This window comes from Terrapene carolina, unplaced genomic scaffold, assembly GCF_002925995.2.
Source record: "Terrapene carolina triunguis isolate 2854851 unplaced genomic scaffold, T_m_triunguis-2.0 Scaffold789, whole genome shotgun sequence".
NCBI lineage: Eukaryota > Metazoa > Chordata > Testudines > Emydidae > Terrapene > Terrapene triunguis.
The window spans coordinates 8,302,794-8,318,023 of record NW_020665140.1 but is presented as its reverse complement, the minus strand read 5'-3'; the positions used below and the strand labels follow the sequence as shown (position 1 = coordinate 8,318,023).

At 41.7% G+C, this 15,230-nt stretch overlaps 1 protein-coding gene across 1 annotated transcript in view; it reads right to left on the bottom strand.

The window, feature by feature from the left end:
- Positions 1 to 15,230, bottom strand: part of WDFY3 (WD repeat and FYVE domain containing 3) — a 254,837-nt gene that overhangs the window by 195,909 nt on the left and 43,698 nt on the right. The window contains exon 3 of the mRNA XM_029913674.1: positions 9,098 to 9,221. Coding sequence (XP_029769534.1) covers positions 9,098 to 9,221 — 124 coding nt within the window. The remainder of the gene's footprint in view (positions 1 to 9,097; positions 9,222 to 15,230) is intronic.

Sequence of the window (15,230 nt, the reverse complement as noted above, 5' to 3'; positions counted from 1 at the left end):
GAAACCATGTTGACTTTTGCCCAACAATTTATGTTCTTCTATGTGTCTGACAATTTTATTCTTTACAATTGTTTCAACTAATTTGCCCGGTACTGACGTTAGACTTACCGGTCTGTAATTGCTGGGATCACCTCTAGAGCCTTTTTTAAATATTGGTATTACATTAGCTATCTTCCAGTCACTGGGTTCAGAAGCCGATTTAAAGGACAGGTTACAAACCATAGTTAGTAGTTCCGCAATTTCACATCTGAGTTCTTTCAGTACTTTTGAGTGAATGCCATCTGGTCCCGGTGACTTGTTACTGTTAAGTTTATCAATTAATTCCAAAACCTCCTCTAGTGACACCTCAATCTGTGACAATTCCTCAGATTTGTCATGTACAAAAGCTGGCTCAGGTTTGGGAATCTCCCTAACATCCTCAGCCATGAAGACTGAAGCAAAGAATTCGTTTAGTTTCTCCACAATTACTTTATCGTCTAAGTGCTCCTTTTGTACCTCGATCATCCAGGGGCCTCACTGGTTGTTTAGCAGGCTTCCTGCTTCTGCTGTATTTAAAAAACATTTTATTACCTTTGGAGTTTTTGGCTAGCTGTTATTCAAACTCCTTTTTGGCTTTTCTGATTACATTTTTACACTTAATTTGGCAGTGTTTATGCTCCTTTCTATTTACCTCACTAGGATTTGACTTCCACTTTTTAAAAGATGCCTTTTTATCTCCCACTGCTTCTTTTACATGGTTGTTAAACCACGGTGGCTCTTTTTTAGTTCTTTTACTGTGGTTTTTTAATTTGGGGTATACATTTAAGTTGGGCCTCTATTATGGTGTCTTTGAAAAGTGTCCATGCAGCTTGCAGGGATTTCACTCTAGTCACTGTACCTTTTAATTTCTGTTTAACTAACCCCCCTCATTTTTGCATTGTTCCCCTTTCTGAAGTTAAATGCCACAGTGTTGGGCTGTTGTGGTGTTCTTCCCACCACAGGAATGTTAAAAGTTATTATGGTCACTATTTCCAAGCGGTCCTGTTATAGTTACCTCTTGGATCAAATCCTGCGCTCCACTCAGGACTAAATCGAGAATTGCCTCTCCCCTTGTGAGTTCCTGTACCAGCTGCTCCAAGAAGCAGTCATTTAAAGTACTGAGAAATTTTGTCTCTGCATTTCGTCCTGAGGTGACATGTTCCCAGTCAATATGGGGATAACTGAAATCCCCCACTATTATAGAGTTCTTTATTTTGATAGCCTCTCTAATCTCCCTTAGCATTTCATTGTCACTATCACTGTCCTGGTCAGGTGATTAATAACAGATCCCTAATGTTATATTCTTATTAGAGCATGAAATTACTACCCATAGAGATTCTATGGAACATGTAGATTCACTTAACATTTTTACTTCATTTGATTCTACATTTTCTTTCACATATAGTGCCACTCCCACCTCCCGCACGACCTGTTCTGTCCTTCCGATATATTTTGTACCCCAGAATGATTGTGTCCCATTGATTGTCCTCACTCCACCAGGTTTCTGTGATGCCTATTATATCAATATTCTCCTTTAACACGAGGCACTCTAGTTCACCCACCTTATTATTTAGACTTCTAGCCTTTGTGTACAAGCACTTTAAAAACTTGTCACTGTTTATTTGTCTGCCCTTTTCTGATGTGTCGGATTCTTTTTTATGTGAATGTTTCTTGTCTGATCTGGCCCCTACTTTATCCTCTTCCATCCTCTCCTCCTAATTAAAACCCAAAGAATCTCTATCAACAGACTGTCCTCTAAGAGAAGTCTCTGTCCGATCCACGTGCTCCTCTGCAGCTTTCCCCCATCTCTTAGTTTAAAAACTGCTCTGTAACCTTTTTAATGTTAAGTGCCAGCAGTCTGGTTCCACTTTGGTTTAGGTGGAGCCCATCCCTCCTGTATTGGCTCCCCCTAACCCAAGAGTTTCCCCAGTTTCTAATAAATCTAAACCCCTCCTCTATACACCATCGTCTCATCTACGCATTGAGATTCTGAAGCTCTGCCTGCCTACCTGGCCCTGCACGTGGAACTGGAAGCATTTCTGAGAATGCCACCATAGATGTCCTGGATTTCAGTCTCTTCCATAGCAGCCTAAATTTGGCCTCCAGGACGTCTCTCCTACCCTTCCCTATGTCACTTGTACCTACATGTACCACAACCACCGGTTCCTCCCCAGCACTACATGTAAGTCTATCCAGATGCCTCGAGAGATCCACAACCTTCGCACCAGGCAGGCAAGTCACCATATGCTTCTCCCGGTCATCACAAACCCAGCTATCTATGTTTCTAATGATCGAATCTCCCATTACTAATACCTGCCTTTTCCTAGTGACTGGAATTCCCTCCCCTGGAGAGGTAACCTCAGTGCGAGAGGATACCCCAACACCATCTGGAAGGAGGGTCCCAACTATGGGAAGGTTTCCCTCTACTCCCGTTGACTGCTCTACTTCTCTGGGCCTTTCATCCTCCTCAACAGCGCAGGGGCTGTCTGACCGGAGGTGGGACAAATCTACAGTGTCCCAGAAAGCCTCATCAACATACCTCTCTGCCTCCCTTAGCTCCTCCAGTTCCGCCACCCTGGCCTCCAAAGCCCGATCGCAGTCTCTGAAGGCCAAGAGCTCCTTGCACCGAATGCACACATACGCCACCCGCCCACAAGGCAGGTAATCATACATGCTTCACTCAGCACAATAAACTGGATAGCCCCCACTCTGCTGCTGGGCTTCTGCCTGCGTTCTCTCCTACAGCTACCTAGGTTAATGAAAGGGTTTTGTTTAAATCAAAAAATTAGACACTTTAAAAAAAAAAAGTTCTCTGGCAAAAAAAGAATTCCTATGTAACACATTAAATTAACAAGATTTAAGTCACAGGATTAAAAGAATATTAAGAAACGATCTAACAAATGAAGGAATATCCTATGCATTTATCCACAGGGCATAATTTTGGGTTAAATAGAGTTGAGTAGATGCTGACTAGTTCACTCAATAACTGCATGATAAACTGAATTTTGCAAATTAGTGAGTAAGCATACAAAAATAATATATCACAAAACATACTATGTAGATTTGATAGGTGGTATTTAGCACTCATTATTTGCAGTCATGCTTTATATTGTACTACTTATGAGTTCTATAATTTATTTTGCAAAATCAACAGTTTTTCCCTAATTCTTGGCAATACTAAATACTAAGATTGCTGGGCTACACGTCCACATTATGTGATATGCAGATTGCTAATTTTCATTGAACTAAACTTTTAGCGTACAAACAGCGGAGAAGCAAACTGAAAATGGAGAACAAAATATATTTATCTCTCACTACATAGTTTCAAAAGAAAATTAAAAAAACCTTCTAAAATTATAGAGTGTAACACAATTGCAAGAAGACATCATATATTTCCATCATGTATCTTCTCTATTAATTACCTGCTGTGAGAGTTTGGGCAAGTCACTTCATGTCTGTGACTCAGTTTCCCCTTCTGTGGAATGAAGATAATGATATCTTTTATTCTTTTTTTAAAAAGATTATTGAGATCTACAGATAAAAAGTGTTCTATAAAATGTATTATTTTTATTATTGATGACTGGGATTTTCATAGGAAAAAGGAAGTATGAGATATTTTGGAGTACCCCTGCAGGAGAAAATGGCCATTTCAGTAGCTAAACTTGCAAAAAAGTTGACTTTTGAAGTTTATTAGATGGGACTTGAAAAATGCACTTACCCATTGCACAGCGAAAACGTTCCATAGCAAAATGGGATGTTAAAGAGGAACAGGATTAAGGCAGTGGCTTCTGAAGCAGCTACCTTTTAAAAAAAATTACATTTCTAAATCTTTCAGTTGCTCAATGTTCACCATTGTAGTGCTGCCTTTCTGAGTCTGGAGACAGCTCCAATGCATCTGCCCTTGCTCACAGTTTGGTCCAAACTTCAGAGGTTGAAACTCAGATCGTACTCATCAGTTCTGCAACCAGAATTCAGAACTTTGCAGGCAGATGTGAAACTAACAAAATTCTCAAATTCAATCTGCTGCATGTGCCAATACAGTAACTCCTCACTTAACGTTGTAGTTATGTTCCTGAAAAATGCGACTTTAAGTGAAACGATGTTAAGCGAATCCATTTTCCCCATAAGAATTAATGCAAATAGGGGGGATTAGGTTCCAGGGAAAACTTTTTTTTGCCAGACAAAAGGCATTATATAAATTTTAAACAATTTTTAAACAAGCAATTTAATACTACGCTAGGGGGGAGCAGTGTGCACGTGCTGTGTGTTTACAAACATACTGTACATACAGTACTATAGTTGGGAGGTGCCTCTGCCTTACCCTACACAGGCACAGCCCACTGGCACTGGAGATGAGGCAGGCAAGGAGGCCGAAGGTGCTGTAGGCTAGGAGAAGCACGTTGTGCAGCAGTGGCAGCTTCCCCTACTCTGCAAGCACCAGGGGCGGGGGCTCAACCCTCAGCCCGCCCACTCCCTCCCTTCCCCTACGGCCACACCCTTAACCCACCTCTTCTTCCCCCCCTCCTCCCCCTTTACTTCCCAAGCTGCGTCCTCGCTCCTCCCCCCTCCCTTCTAAAGGCTGCAAGCCAGCTGATTGCCTCCGGCAGGAGGCAGGGGAGGGAGGGGGAGCCTGCACGACAAGTCCTCGCTCCTCCCCCCTCTCCCGCCCAGGGCAATCAGCTGGCTTGCGGCATTTAGGGGGCAGGAGGGAGGGGCGATGACTCGGCGCACAGGCTCCCCCCCTCACCCCGCCTCCTGCCCAGGGCAATCAGCTGGCTTGCGGCGTTTGGAAGGCAGGGGAGGGAGGGGGAGCCTGCACACCGAGTCCTCGTTCCTCCCCCCTCCCCTGGAAACGCCGCAAGCCAGCTGATTGCCGCGGGCAGGAGGGGGGAGTAGTGGGGGGTAGGGAGGCTGCCAGCTGTGGAGAAAGCAGGCAGCCAAACAACGTAAGAGTGGAGCATTGCACAACTTTAAATGAGCATGTTCCCTAATTGATCAGCAACGTAACAACGAAACAACGTTAACCAGGACGACTTAAAGTGAGGAGTTACTGTACAAGCTGCAGCAGAAACGGAGATATTTGGGGGGGGGGGGGGGGGAGAAAGAGACACAGACCGACCTGAAAAAGGAAGTTGTGGAGGGGAGTATGGTAGGAGACACACCACAGAGATCTGTATCATTCAGATCTACCAGTATAAAACAAACATAATATACCAGGTTTCTTACCAAGATTTAGATTTTACGCAGATCTAGGTCAAGTTTTGGCTGCTGAGTGGAAGGAGACATTAAACTTGTAACCCTTTTAAACACCTCTTACATCACTGAAAAAAAAACAGACTATGTAGCTTATCAAGGAGAGGCCAAGGGAATCTTCCTGTAGAAACTCATAGATCAGAAAGAGTGCAGTATGTAAATTTCAGAAAAATAGAAAGGCTGACAGCAGGGGCTACATAAAAGACTCCAGAATCTGCAAAATGTTTGATACATTACTGATGATGTGGGTGAAAATACCCCTGCTACAGGAGGTAGGGCTAGCCAGAAAAAAAGGAGAGTTCACATATGATGATGAATAGTGCCAAAAAACTTGACCAGTTCAAGAAAAAAGTGGGAGAGTTTTCTATCAAAGAAATGGGTAATGGCAACACAGAACTGAGGGGAAAGTTAAGTCAAATAGCTCTAAAAATTAAGGCCCTAAATCCTAGTGTTATCTCTGCTCACGGTATAAATCAGAGCGGCAAGATAGCACTGAGATGAAAAAGAGCCTGTAATAAAAACAAGAACCATTTGTAGTCTACTAGAGTAGTAGCCCAAGCAACAAGATCGATCCAGTCTGAAATTACTGTACTGGGAGGAATGTGCATGCTTCCTTAAAAATAGTGCAGTGGATCCATCTTCAGGGAATTCAACAGAGGCTTCCAAGAAATAAAAATAAAAAGACAATACTTATTTTTCTAGATTTCTTTGAAAGTGAAGGTCAAAGAAGAATGAAGAGCACAGAATACATACACAGAAGCCTGCATCCATGACCTTAGCAGTAAGAGTTGGGGGAGGGTGTTTCAATTTTTTAAACCTGTCACGTCAGCAATCTTTTGTCTGTGGCTACTGGTGAACAAAACCAAATTGGCAAGTCTTACTTGATCCAGTGCTGGTGAAAAAGAGATACCTAAGAACACTGAAATTTTTTCATTTAAATAATTATTTGACACAAAGAGAAAGATTTATTTTCACATCTGCTCTATGCATTTAGGCATCTGCACCTAAGTTTTAGAACTAAACACAAGTCAATCAATCGACTTGTAGATCTAATATACTTAATTATTATACATTTCTACACTTCCAGCAGGGGTGGAAAGGAAAGAAAGTAATTGGCAAGAATCCAAGAGATACATTTACACTACTTTTTTATATATATAAAAATAAACATGGACTCCTGAATCTTCAAAACCAAATCCTTTCATTTACAGTCTACATACATTGAAAGTGAGGAGAAAAAGGGTCACAGCAGTCCTTCAACAAGCCAATTCTGAACCTGTTCACTACTAAACTACAGCAATTTTAAAATAATAGTAAATAAAGGAGGAAAGTAAATGTGTTTGCAGTGTGGCTAGAAAGATTTTGCGTGTGGATGTAAATGGTATAGCAGCATTACCCAAAGGATTCAAGTTAACTAATTTTTAAAATTATTTTTTTCATGCAGCCTTCCCTACTCTGACTTCCCTGTTCATTTCAACACCTGTAAAGAAGGAACTAGTAATCCATTGTCCATGGATAACTAATTTTTCCACATTTACTGGCAACTGACCATCAAAACTGTTTAGAGAAAATACAAAGTGGAGTGCTTTTAGAGGCACTCCTACCTTTGCACATTAACTCTCTTTATATAATTTTTTATCACAGAAAATATGCATTGAAAATGTAAACAAAAGGGGATGGTTCTTCTGAAACCCTTAACCACAATTCACAATCTCTGGATTTAAAGCCCATCAAAAGCATGAAATACAGCACAATGTCATAACTTGCTTTACTAATCCATGCATTTTATAACCCATCTAAAATAATGGCTGTCTCCGCTTTGCACAAGATAAACAGACTGGTATTGTGAGGTCTCCCATTACTAAGAATTCATTATTTTTATACATTCTAGTACGGTGGATATAGATATATATATACACACACTTTCACTACTACTTGTGATGCATTTTGTGTTTGTTCACTTAGTGCAAAATTTAGTTATTAGCGTAGTTCAGTGTTAGTTTGCTGATGCGCCACAATATTCTGTATTGCCTATGAAAAGTCAACATTAAATATTCGATACAAGATCTACAAATCAAGTAGCATGCAAATAAGCCAAGTTCCATTTATACAGACAATGGTTCAGAACTTTTATAAACAGATAAAGCAATTTCAATTAACTAAAGGCAAGATTAGTACAGAGTTTTACCCAAAACACACCCTCTCCCTTTTAAGGCACTAAATTTCTCTTAAAATCATTTCTTCTCATACCTCAAAGCATCTAGATTTTTACATAACATATGAAATAATACACAACTAACAGCTTTTATCTATCTACAAGCATGTTTACAAACCAAATTCTCTCAAGATAGACATGCATAACATCCACTGAAGTACCAGACTCATCAAAACTCATAGAATCTTAGAAATTTAGGATTGAAAAGTAGTTCAAGTCCAACCCCTACATGCTGAGGCAAGACCAAGCAAACCTTGAACATCCGTGGCAGGTGTTTGCCAAATGTGTTCTTAAAAACCTACAATGACAGGGATTCCTCAACATCCCTTGGTAATCTATTCCAGTACTTAACTACCCTTACAGTTATTAGGGAAATCCTTCTATGTAACCTAAATATCCCTTGCTGCACATTAACTCTTGTCATACCTTCAGTGGACATAGAGAATAACAGATCACCATCCTTTTTATAACAGCCCTTAACCTATTTGAAGGCTGTTATCAGGTCCCCACTCGGTCTTCTTTTCTCAAGACTGAGCATGCCCAGTTTTTTTTTGTTTTTTTAAAAACACTTTACCTCATAGGTCAGGTTTTCTAAACATTTTATTATTTTCATTGCTCTCCTCTGGACCCTCTCTAATTCCACAATTTTCTTAATACACAACCTTGGAATCCTGTTGGACTTAGCCATTTGGAGTGGATTACTGTAACTCAGTCTACCTGAGAAACAGAAGGAAACTGCAGCTAGTCCAACACGCATCACCCCACTTCATACATGGCACAGACCATAAGAGCATTTTACGTCAGCACTCTGCCATCTGCACTCTCTCTTCATTCACCACCAGATCCAAACTGAGTTACTGGTCCTCATCCTTAAAATATTGAATGGACAAGATCTTTACTCTCTGTGCTGCCGCCTCTCCCTCAATACCACCAGAGATACAAAGGAGCCTTAGCAGACAACACATGGTCACACTATCAGAAGACTGAAGCAGTCTCTTCTCAGCTGTGAGTCGCCTGCTAGGCAACTCTCAGAGGAAAGCAAGAAGAGGAGGGAGGAAGGATAGCTCACTGGTTTTTGACCATTGGCTTGCTAAACCCAGGGTTGCAAGTTCAATCCTTGAGGGGGCCATTTAGGGATCGGGGGGGGGGGGGGAAGGCTGGGAATTAGTCCTGCTTTGAGCAGGGGGTTAGACACTAGATGACCTCCTGAGGTCCCTTCTAACCCTGATATTCTATGAAACCCCCATAAGAGCTCAAGACTTGCCATATTCAGGGTACAGTATAAGATTCACTTCCATGCAAAGACATTTATCAAACAGAGCAGAAGAGAAGCATGGCAACATTATTGTAGGTCTGAGGATTTTTGTCTTACTTTGAACAAACTTGCTATTATCTTGTGATAATAATTAGCTACAGTGCTTTAGAAATGCTTTTAGAGATTACACATATCTGAGTGTAAAAAAGTATAAAATACATGCTGTACCCTCCCAATACTCATTTTATAAGCATCCATACAGCTCTCACAGAAGAGAACTCATTGGCACATTACTGACTTCTCTGGAATGCATAACACACACCTCACAAGACCTAGTCTATCACCCCATGCACTACCTGTGGACTTATTTGATGCTCTCCGTCGAATTTCAGTCACCATCAATCGTGACACTTGTGTAGTAAACTGCAGGAGGTCCGAGAATTTTTCTGTCATTGTACTTGGAGGAGCATTTCCAAACACCTAAAGACAAGAGAAAACAGATTTTGTAATGTGGTAATATTTGTTGCAGTTTTTCACTTGCAACCAAATCTCTTTTACCATTAGGAATTTAGCACACAATTGAACAGAAGTTTTTGAATTCAACTCATTGTGTTAGATCAGGGTGTGACAAATCCATCTGTCCCAGTGAATAAGCAGACCTACTTTGTCAACTTTCGCAGAATCTAAACTTCCATTTTTTTTTAAAGTTAAGCTTTTATCCCTTTTGGTTGCAAAGTTAGCTTTCTAAATATGAGTGAAGCCAATGCAGTGTTGTCTTCCTGAGCCTGCTCCACTATCTTTAACACTGCTCAGAACTTTCACTCTGATACAGTTTTTTAACCTGCCAATGCTCTTTTCTGTTTCTCTTCTGCTATTCAGAACTCTAGGCAGCAATAAAATAGAAGTACTGAAACTCAAGTATCACATTAGCTTCATGATGCAGCACTTTGGGAAGAGACAGGCACTACGGTTATTCACGAGAAAGGAGGACCCAAGAAAAATGGAAGCTAGCAAAGAAGGGGTAGACCTCTTCTCTTTGCAGCAGCAAGGAGGTTTGAGTGAGGACAAAAGTAATACGCATCCTCCTCACTTGCAGCAGTTTGTAAGCTCTGCAAAAGGAACACTAGAAATGCCAAAGTTTTCCAGTTTTGATGCCCAGAGTTAGATACTTATGGCCTCATTACTCAAAGTTGCTAAGCACCTACACCTCCCACTGACACTAATGAAAACTACAGGTACACTACACATCCGAAAATCAAGCCATTAAATCTATATTTAGGCATCTAAATAACCATGCTCTGATTTTCCTCTTGAATATAAGGGGTGCACTTGGTGTTCAGTACTTTTGAAAATGAAGTTTTATTCAGATGGCCAAAACAAGGGTTATTTATCTGGCACTGGAGTTCTTTGAGATGGACTCTTCATATTTACACTCTTGGGACAGGCACTGACCGCTGTAGGAGAACAGTGGAATCTTCTGTAAGCAGTGTCTGCTAGGGCACTCACGCACCCCTCTTATGCCTCCCCTCAATGTTCAAGTATGTTCTGAAAGTGAGGCTATAAAAAGGAGAAGCAGCAGCAGCAACTGCCACCTCAGTTCCTTACACCGCTAATGCAGAGCATAGATTAACTAGGAGTCCACAGGCGAGGGAAAGAAAAGAGGGGAGTGTGAACACACAGAGTTTGCCTCAAAGAACTCCAGCTGCAGGTAAGTAACCTTCATTTCTTCTTCTTCATAGGCCCTCTGCATATACCCACTCTTGCAATAGTTAGGTCAGCAGTATAAGAAAAACAGATGGTGGGACACAGTGTCCTAATTAAATGATGACTGGAGAACTGCCCTGCCAAACTGGGCATCAGACCTAACAGCTGTGTCTTCCACATGGCCACTTTACAAATCCCAATTTGAGGAACATGTCTAAAACATGCTGTAGAAGTAGCAACTGCTCTAGTAGCATGTGTTCCATGAAACATTTCTATAACTCTCTTCTATACACTGTCTGATCCACCTAGATAAAATCTGAGCAGAAACAACACTAACTTTACAGTTACTCACATAAAAAGAAAAAACAGCTTATATGAAGTCCTATAAAGAATGACTCTGTTCAACTCTTCTTGAGCTTTCACAAGCTGGTCATCTACCTATGGGAAAACAAAAAACCCCTCATCTTCTCAAAAAAAGCTGCTATGACAGAAAGACATTTTGTAAAAACTCTGAGTGCAGTAGAAAGACCAAAGAGCAGGGGTCTGTACTGGAAATGTTCTTGACCCAAGGAAAATCTAAAAGTATTTTCTGTGAGTTAGGTTATATACAAATAAGCATCCTGGAAATCTACGTTGCCCAATTAATCTAGATAGGTGAGTGAGGGTCTAGATAGGCGATAATCATCACAAGGGTCCACATCCTGAACTGGAACTTTCAAATGTACTTGTTTAATTTTCACAGATCAAGGATTTGTCAGAAACCTCCATTCTTCTTTGTAACAAGGAAATAATGGTAATAGAAGACCTGAATACTAAGACTTTCTAGAACTTCCTCTATTGTTCTGTAAAGTAATGGATGAATGAATGAATGAATGAATGAATGAACGTCTGCTCTTAAAACCCTCTCATGAGAAGACTCTCTGAAAAGGGAAGACAGCAGGATTGTTATGGAAGAAGGGTCTGAAACTGGATGGTGTAACCCTCTTTTATTATATCCAACACCCATCTGTCCATAAATATCTTCTGCCATTTGCTGTGACAGTGGACAGACTGCTTCCAAAGGGTAGAGAAACTTCCTGTGTTAGTTTGCGGCTCTCACTCTCGATGTCAAACAAGAGGTCTAACAGTAAGTAAGGAACAAGTGGCAGAATTGTTCTTGGGTCTCATTTTAGATTTGGCTGATTGTTTTCTATATTGAGGTTGCTGTGAAGGATGCTGCTGCGATCACTGTTATTGATAGTGATATCTTCTTTGAGTGTAGTAAGATAATGATGAAAATGGCAGATAGTATGGCTTTGGTACCTAAACGCAGAAGTAGGAGTTTTCCTTCTAAAAGGCTGTCAAAGTCCCAAAGAACTTGCTGTTGATCTCATCTTTCATTTTCTCTAAAACTTCGTTTCAGAATGGAAAATTCTGAATCTCTCTCTCAAATGAAATCAGTCTCAAATCAGTTTCTGATTTCTCTTCAAAGGGAAGAGAAAAAGAATGTAACCACATGCATCTTCAAGGAGTTATAGAAGAGACTACTAATCTTAAAGCAGCATCCGAGACATCGAAGGATGCTCGTCTAAGAGCATGTTTAACTCCATTTTGTCCCTCTTTAATAAGGACATTAGCTAACTTCCAATGCTCTTCAGGAAAATTCTTTATAAAAAATGAAATTTTATCCCCAAGATGAAATTGGTACCTAGCCATGACCACTTGACAGTTAGCAATCCTCATACTCAAGGAAGTAAAAACAAAACAAAATCCCAGCTTCCTTCAAGGAATCAATTTTTTCCCCTTCTCTCTCTCATTAGGAGTGGAGTGTAAATACCCAGATCTTGCAGAGGCATCCGCAGTACAAACAACGAAGAAATTAGGAGGTGGGATACACATGAAAACACAGGAAACCCTTATAAGGAATTGATATAATTTGTCTGCCTTTTTTTGAAATGATGGGTTATTACATACTCATTTCACTGGCTGCCACAGACCTTCCAACATTGGTAAGGATACTTTGTTGGTAGAAACAGCACCAAGAATATCAAAAGACTAGATGAGGTGCTTCTTCTAATGCTACAGATGGTAGATTTAATTTTGTTACCATTCTGCTGACAAGCTCATGAAATTGAATAGTATCTTCTAAGACAGATGAAGCTGATACAAAGCCCACATTTTCCTCTGTAGGGGAGTCACCTTCTAATTCCTGTTCATGCTGCTAATGGTAAATATCTTCCCTTTTCCTCTTCATAGAGTGTATCATGGACAATGATAGGTGACCAATCCCTTGCTGTCGGATACGAAGGTTTAGGATCCGAGCATCTCAGATGTGCTTCTGCCTTGATACAGAACTGAAGGTGTAGATTTTAATGGGAGCTGGTAGTGAAACCTCAGAGTTGGCCAACACGGCACGGCACCCAGAGTGGCATCTGCCAATCACCCCAGTCCAGCACTGTATCATAGTCATGATGAGTAGGAAATTTCGGAAAGGACATATGTGAAAAGTGTTTCTCAGAAGGTACAGATAAGGGTTGTGGTTCAGGATATGTTATCTAATCTGGCTCTTCCTTCAGAATACAGATCTGATCCCAGATCTGACAAAGGGATTATTTCAAAAACAACTGAAGTAGCGATGTGCAGCAGAGACAAAGGAGATACTGTCTTCCTCAGCAACCCAGTAAGAGTTTTACACAGTGGGTATAAATTATCTGTAGATCCATGTGGTGAAGTGCCCCTTCTGTCTCTTGTCTGGGGGGGGGGAAACTGAAAAGATTTTTATGTCCAAATATCATTTCCCCAATTTTGATGAGGAACTGAAAGGATCTGAGGATTGATGCGGATCCAAGTGTACTTGTGCTCTAACAATAATAAAAAGAACTAGGAACAATGAGATATTGTGTTCTGACTGCTTCCTTGGAACCACTGCATGGGAACGTTCTAACAACACGTTACCTTGAAGTCCAAGAAGACTTCAGATCTGTACTGAATTCTTGATCTAAAGGATCCAATGAATCCCCTGAACAGGCAATCTTCCTGGCATCAATAAGTAGCCTTCTTTTTCCTCGGAACTGAGAGTCCCAGATCTGAAGAAACATCTGTCACATTTTGCCCTTTCCCCATAACTGCATCAGTCAAGGGCTGTACCTTTCTTGTAGCTCAGTCCAAAGGTTGAGCTACTGTATGCTTGGTCATTTTGGAACTGGAGCACAGTGCAGAAGCTAATGTTTTCAACACACTTGGCTTCCTAGATCTGGCAGTGCCCGATGCTGATTTGGACCTCTGATTTTTCTTCTCAGAAACTTTCAAAAGCTCCAATTCAAAAGATTCCTGAAGTAAGAGGGCTTCAAGTCCATTCTGCCTCTTTCTTCTGGAAAGTGGGGCAAAAGGTGCCGCAGATGGTACAATATGAAGGAGGCTGTCAGGGTTCCCCTCAACTCTGAACTTTAGCGTACAGATGTGGGGACCCATATGAAAGACACCTAAGCTTATATTCTACCAGCTTAGGTTAAAACTTCCCTAAAGCACAAATTCCTTTCCTTGTCCTTGGACGGTATTGCTGCCACCACCAAGTGATTTACACAAAAATTCAGGGATAGGTCACTTGGAATCCCTATCCCCCCCAAAATATACCCCCCAAGCCCCTTCACCCCCTTTCCTGGGGAGGCTTGAGAATAATATACCAACCAGTTGCCTTAGCAATATGAGCAGAGACCAGACCCTTTGGCCTGGTCTACACTAGGCTTTTATGTCGACTTTAGCGCTGTTATATCGAATTAACCCTGCACCCGTCCACACCCGGAAGCCATTTAGTTCGACATAAAGCTCTCTTTAAATCGATTTCTGTAATCCACCCCAACGAGAGGAGTAGCGCTAAATTCGACATGGCCATATCGAATTAGGCTAGGTGTGGATGGAAATCGACGGTAATAGCTCCGGGAGCTATCCCACAGTGCACCACTCTGTTGACGCTCTGGACAGCAGTCCGAGCTCGGATGCTCTGACCAGCCACACCCCCGGGAAAATTTGAATTCATTTTCATTTTCCTGTCTGGGCAGTTTGAATCTCAGTTCCTCTTTGGACATCGAGGTGAGCTCAGCAGCAGTGGCAACGATGCAGAGCTCTCCAGCAGAGATGGCCGTGCAATCTAATAGAAAGAGGGCCCCAGCATGGACTGATCGGGAAGTCTTGGATCTCATCGCTGTGTGGGGCGATGAGTCCGTGCTTTCAGAGCTGCGCTCCAAAAGAAGGAATGCTAAGATCTACGAGAAGATCTCCAAAGCCATGGCAGAGAGAGGCTACAGCCGGGATGCAACGCAGTGCCGCGTGAAAATCAAGGAGCTGAGACAAGGCTACCAGAAGACCAAAGAGGCAAACGGACGCTCCGGATCCCAGCCCCACACATCCCGTTTCTACGAGGCACTGCATTCCATCCTTGCTGCGGCCGCCACCACTACCCCACCACTGACCGTGGACTCTGAGGATGGGATATTGTCCACGGCCGGTTCCTCAGCGGACGGGGAAGAGGAGGAAGGAGATGAGGAGGACGAGGCAGTCGACAGCGCTTACCAAGCTGATTTCCCCGACAGCCAGGAGCTCTTCATCACCGTTACAGAGATCCCCTACCAACCCTCCCCAGCATGTAACCTGGACACAGATTCAGGCGAAGGATCAAGCGGTAAGTGCTTTAAACATATTAACCTTTATTTTTTACAAAACTTGAATATTAATACTAAGAACAATCTGTGAATCATGATTTCTTCCCCCTGGGCGCTTAAGTAATCAGTAACAACTATTTAAAAAAAA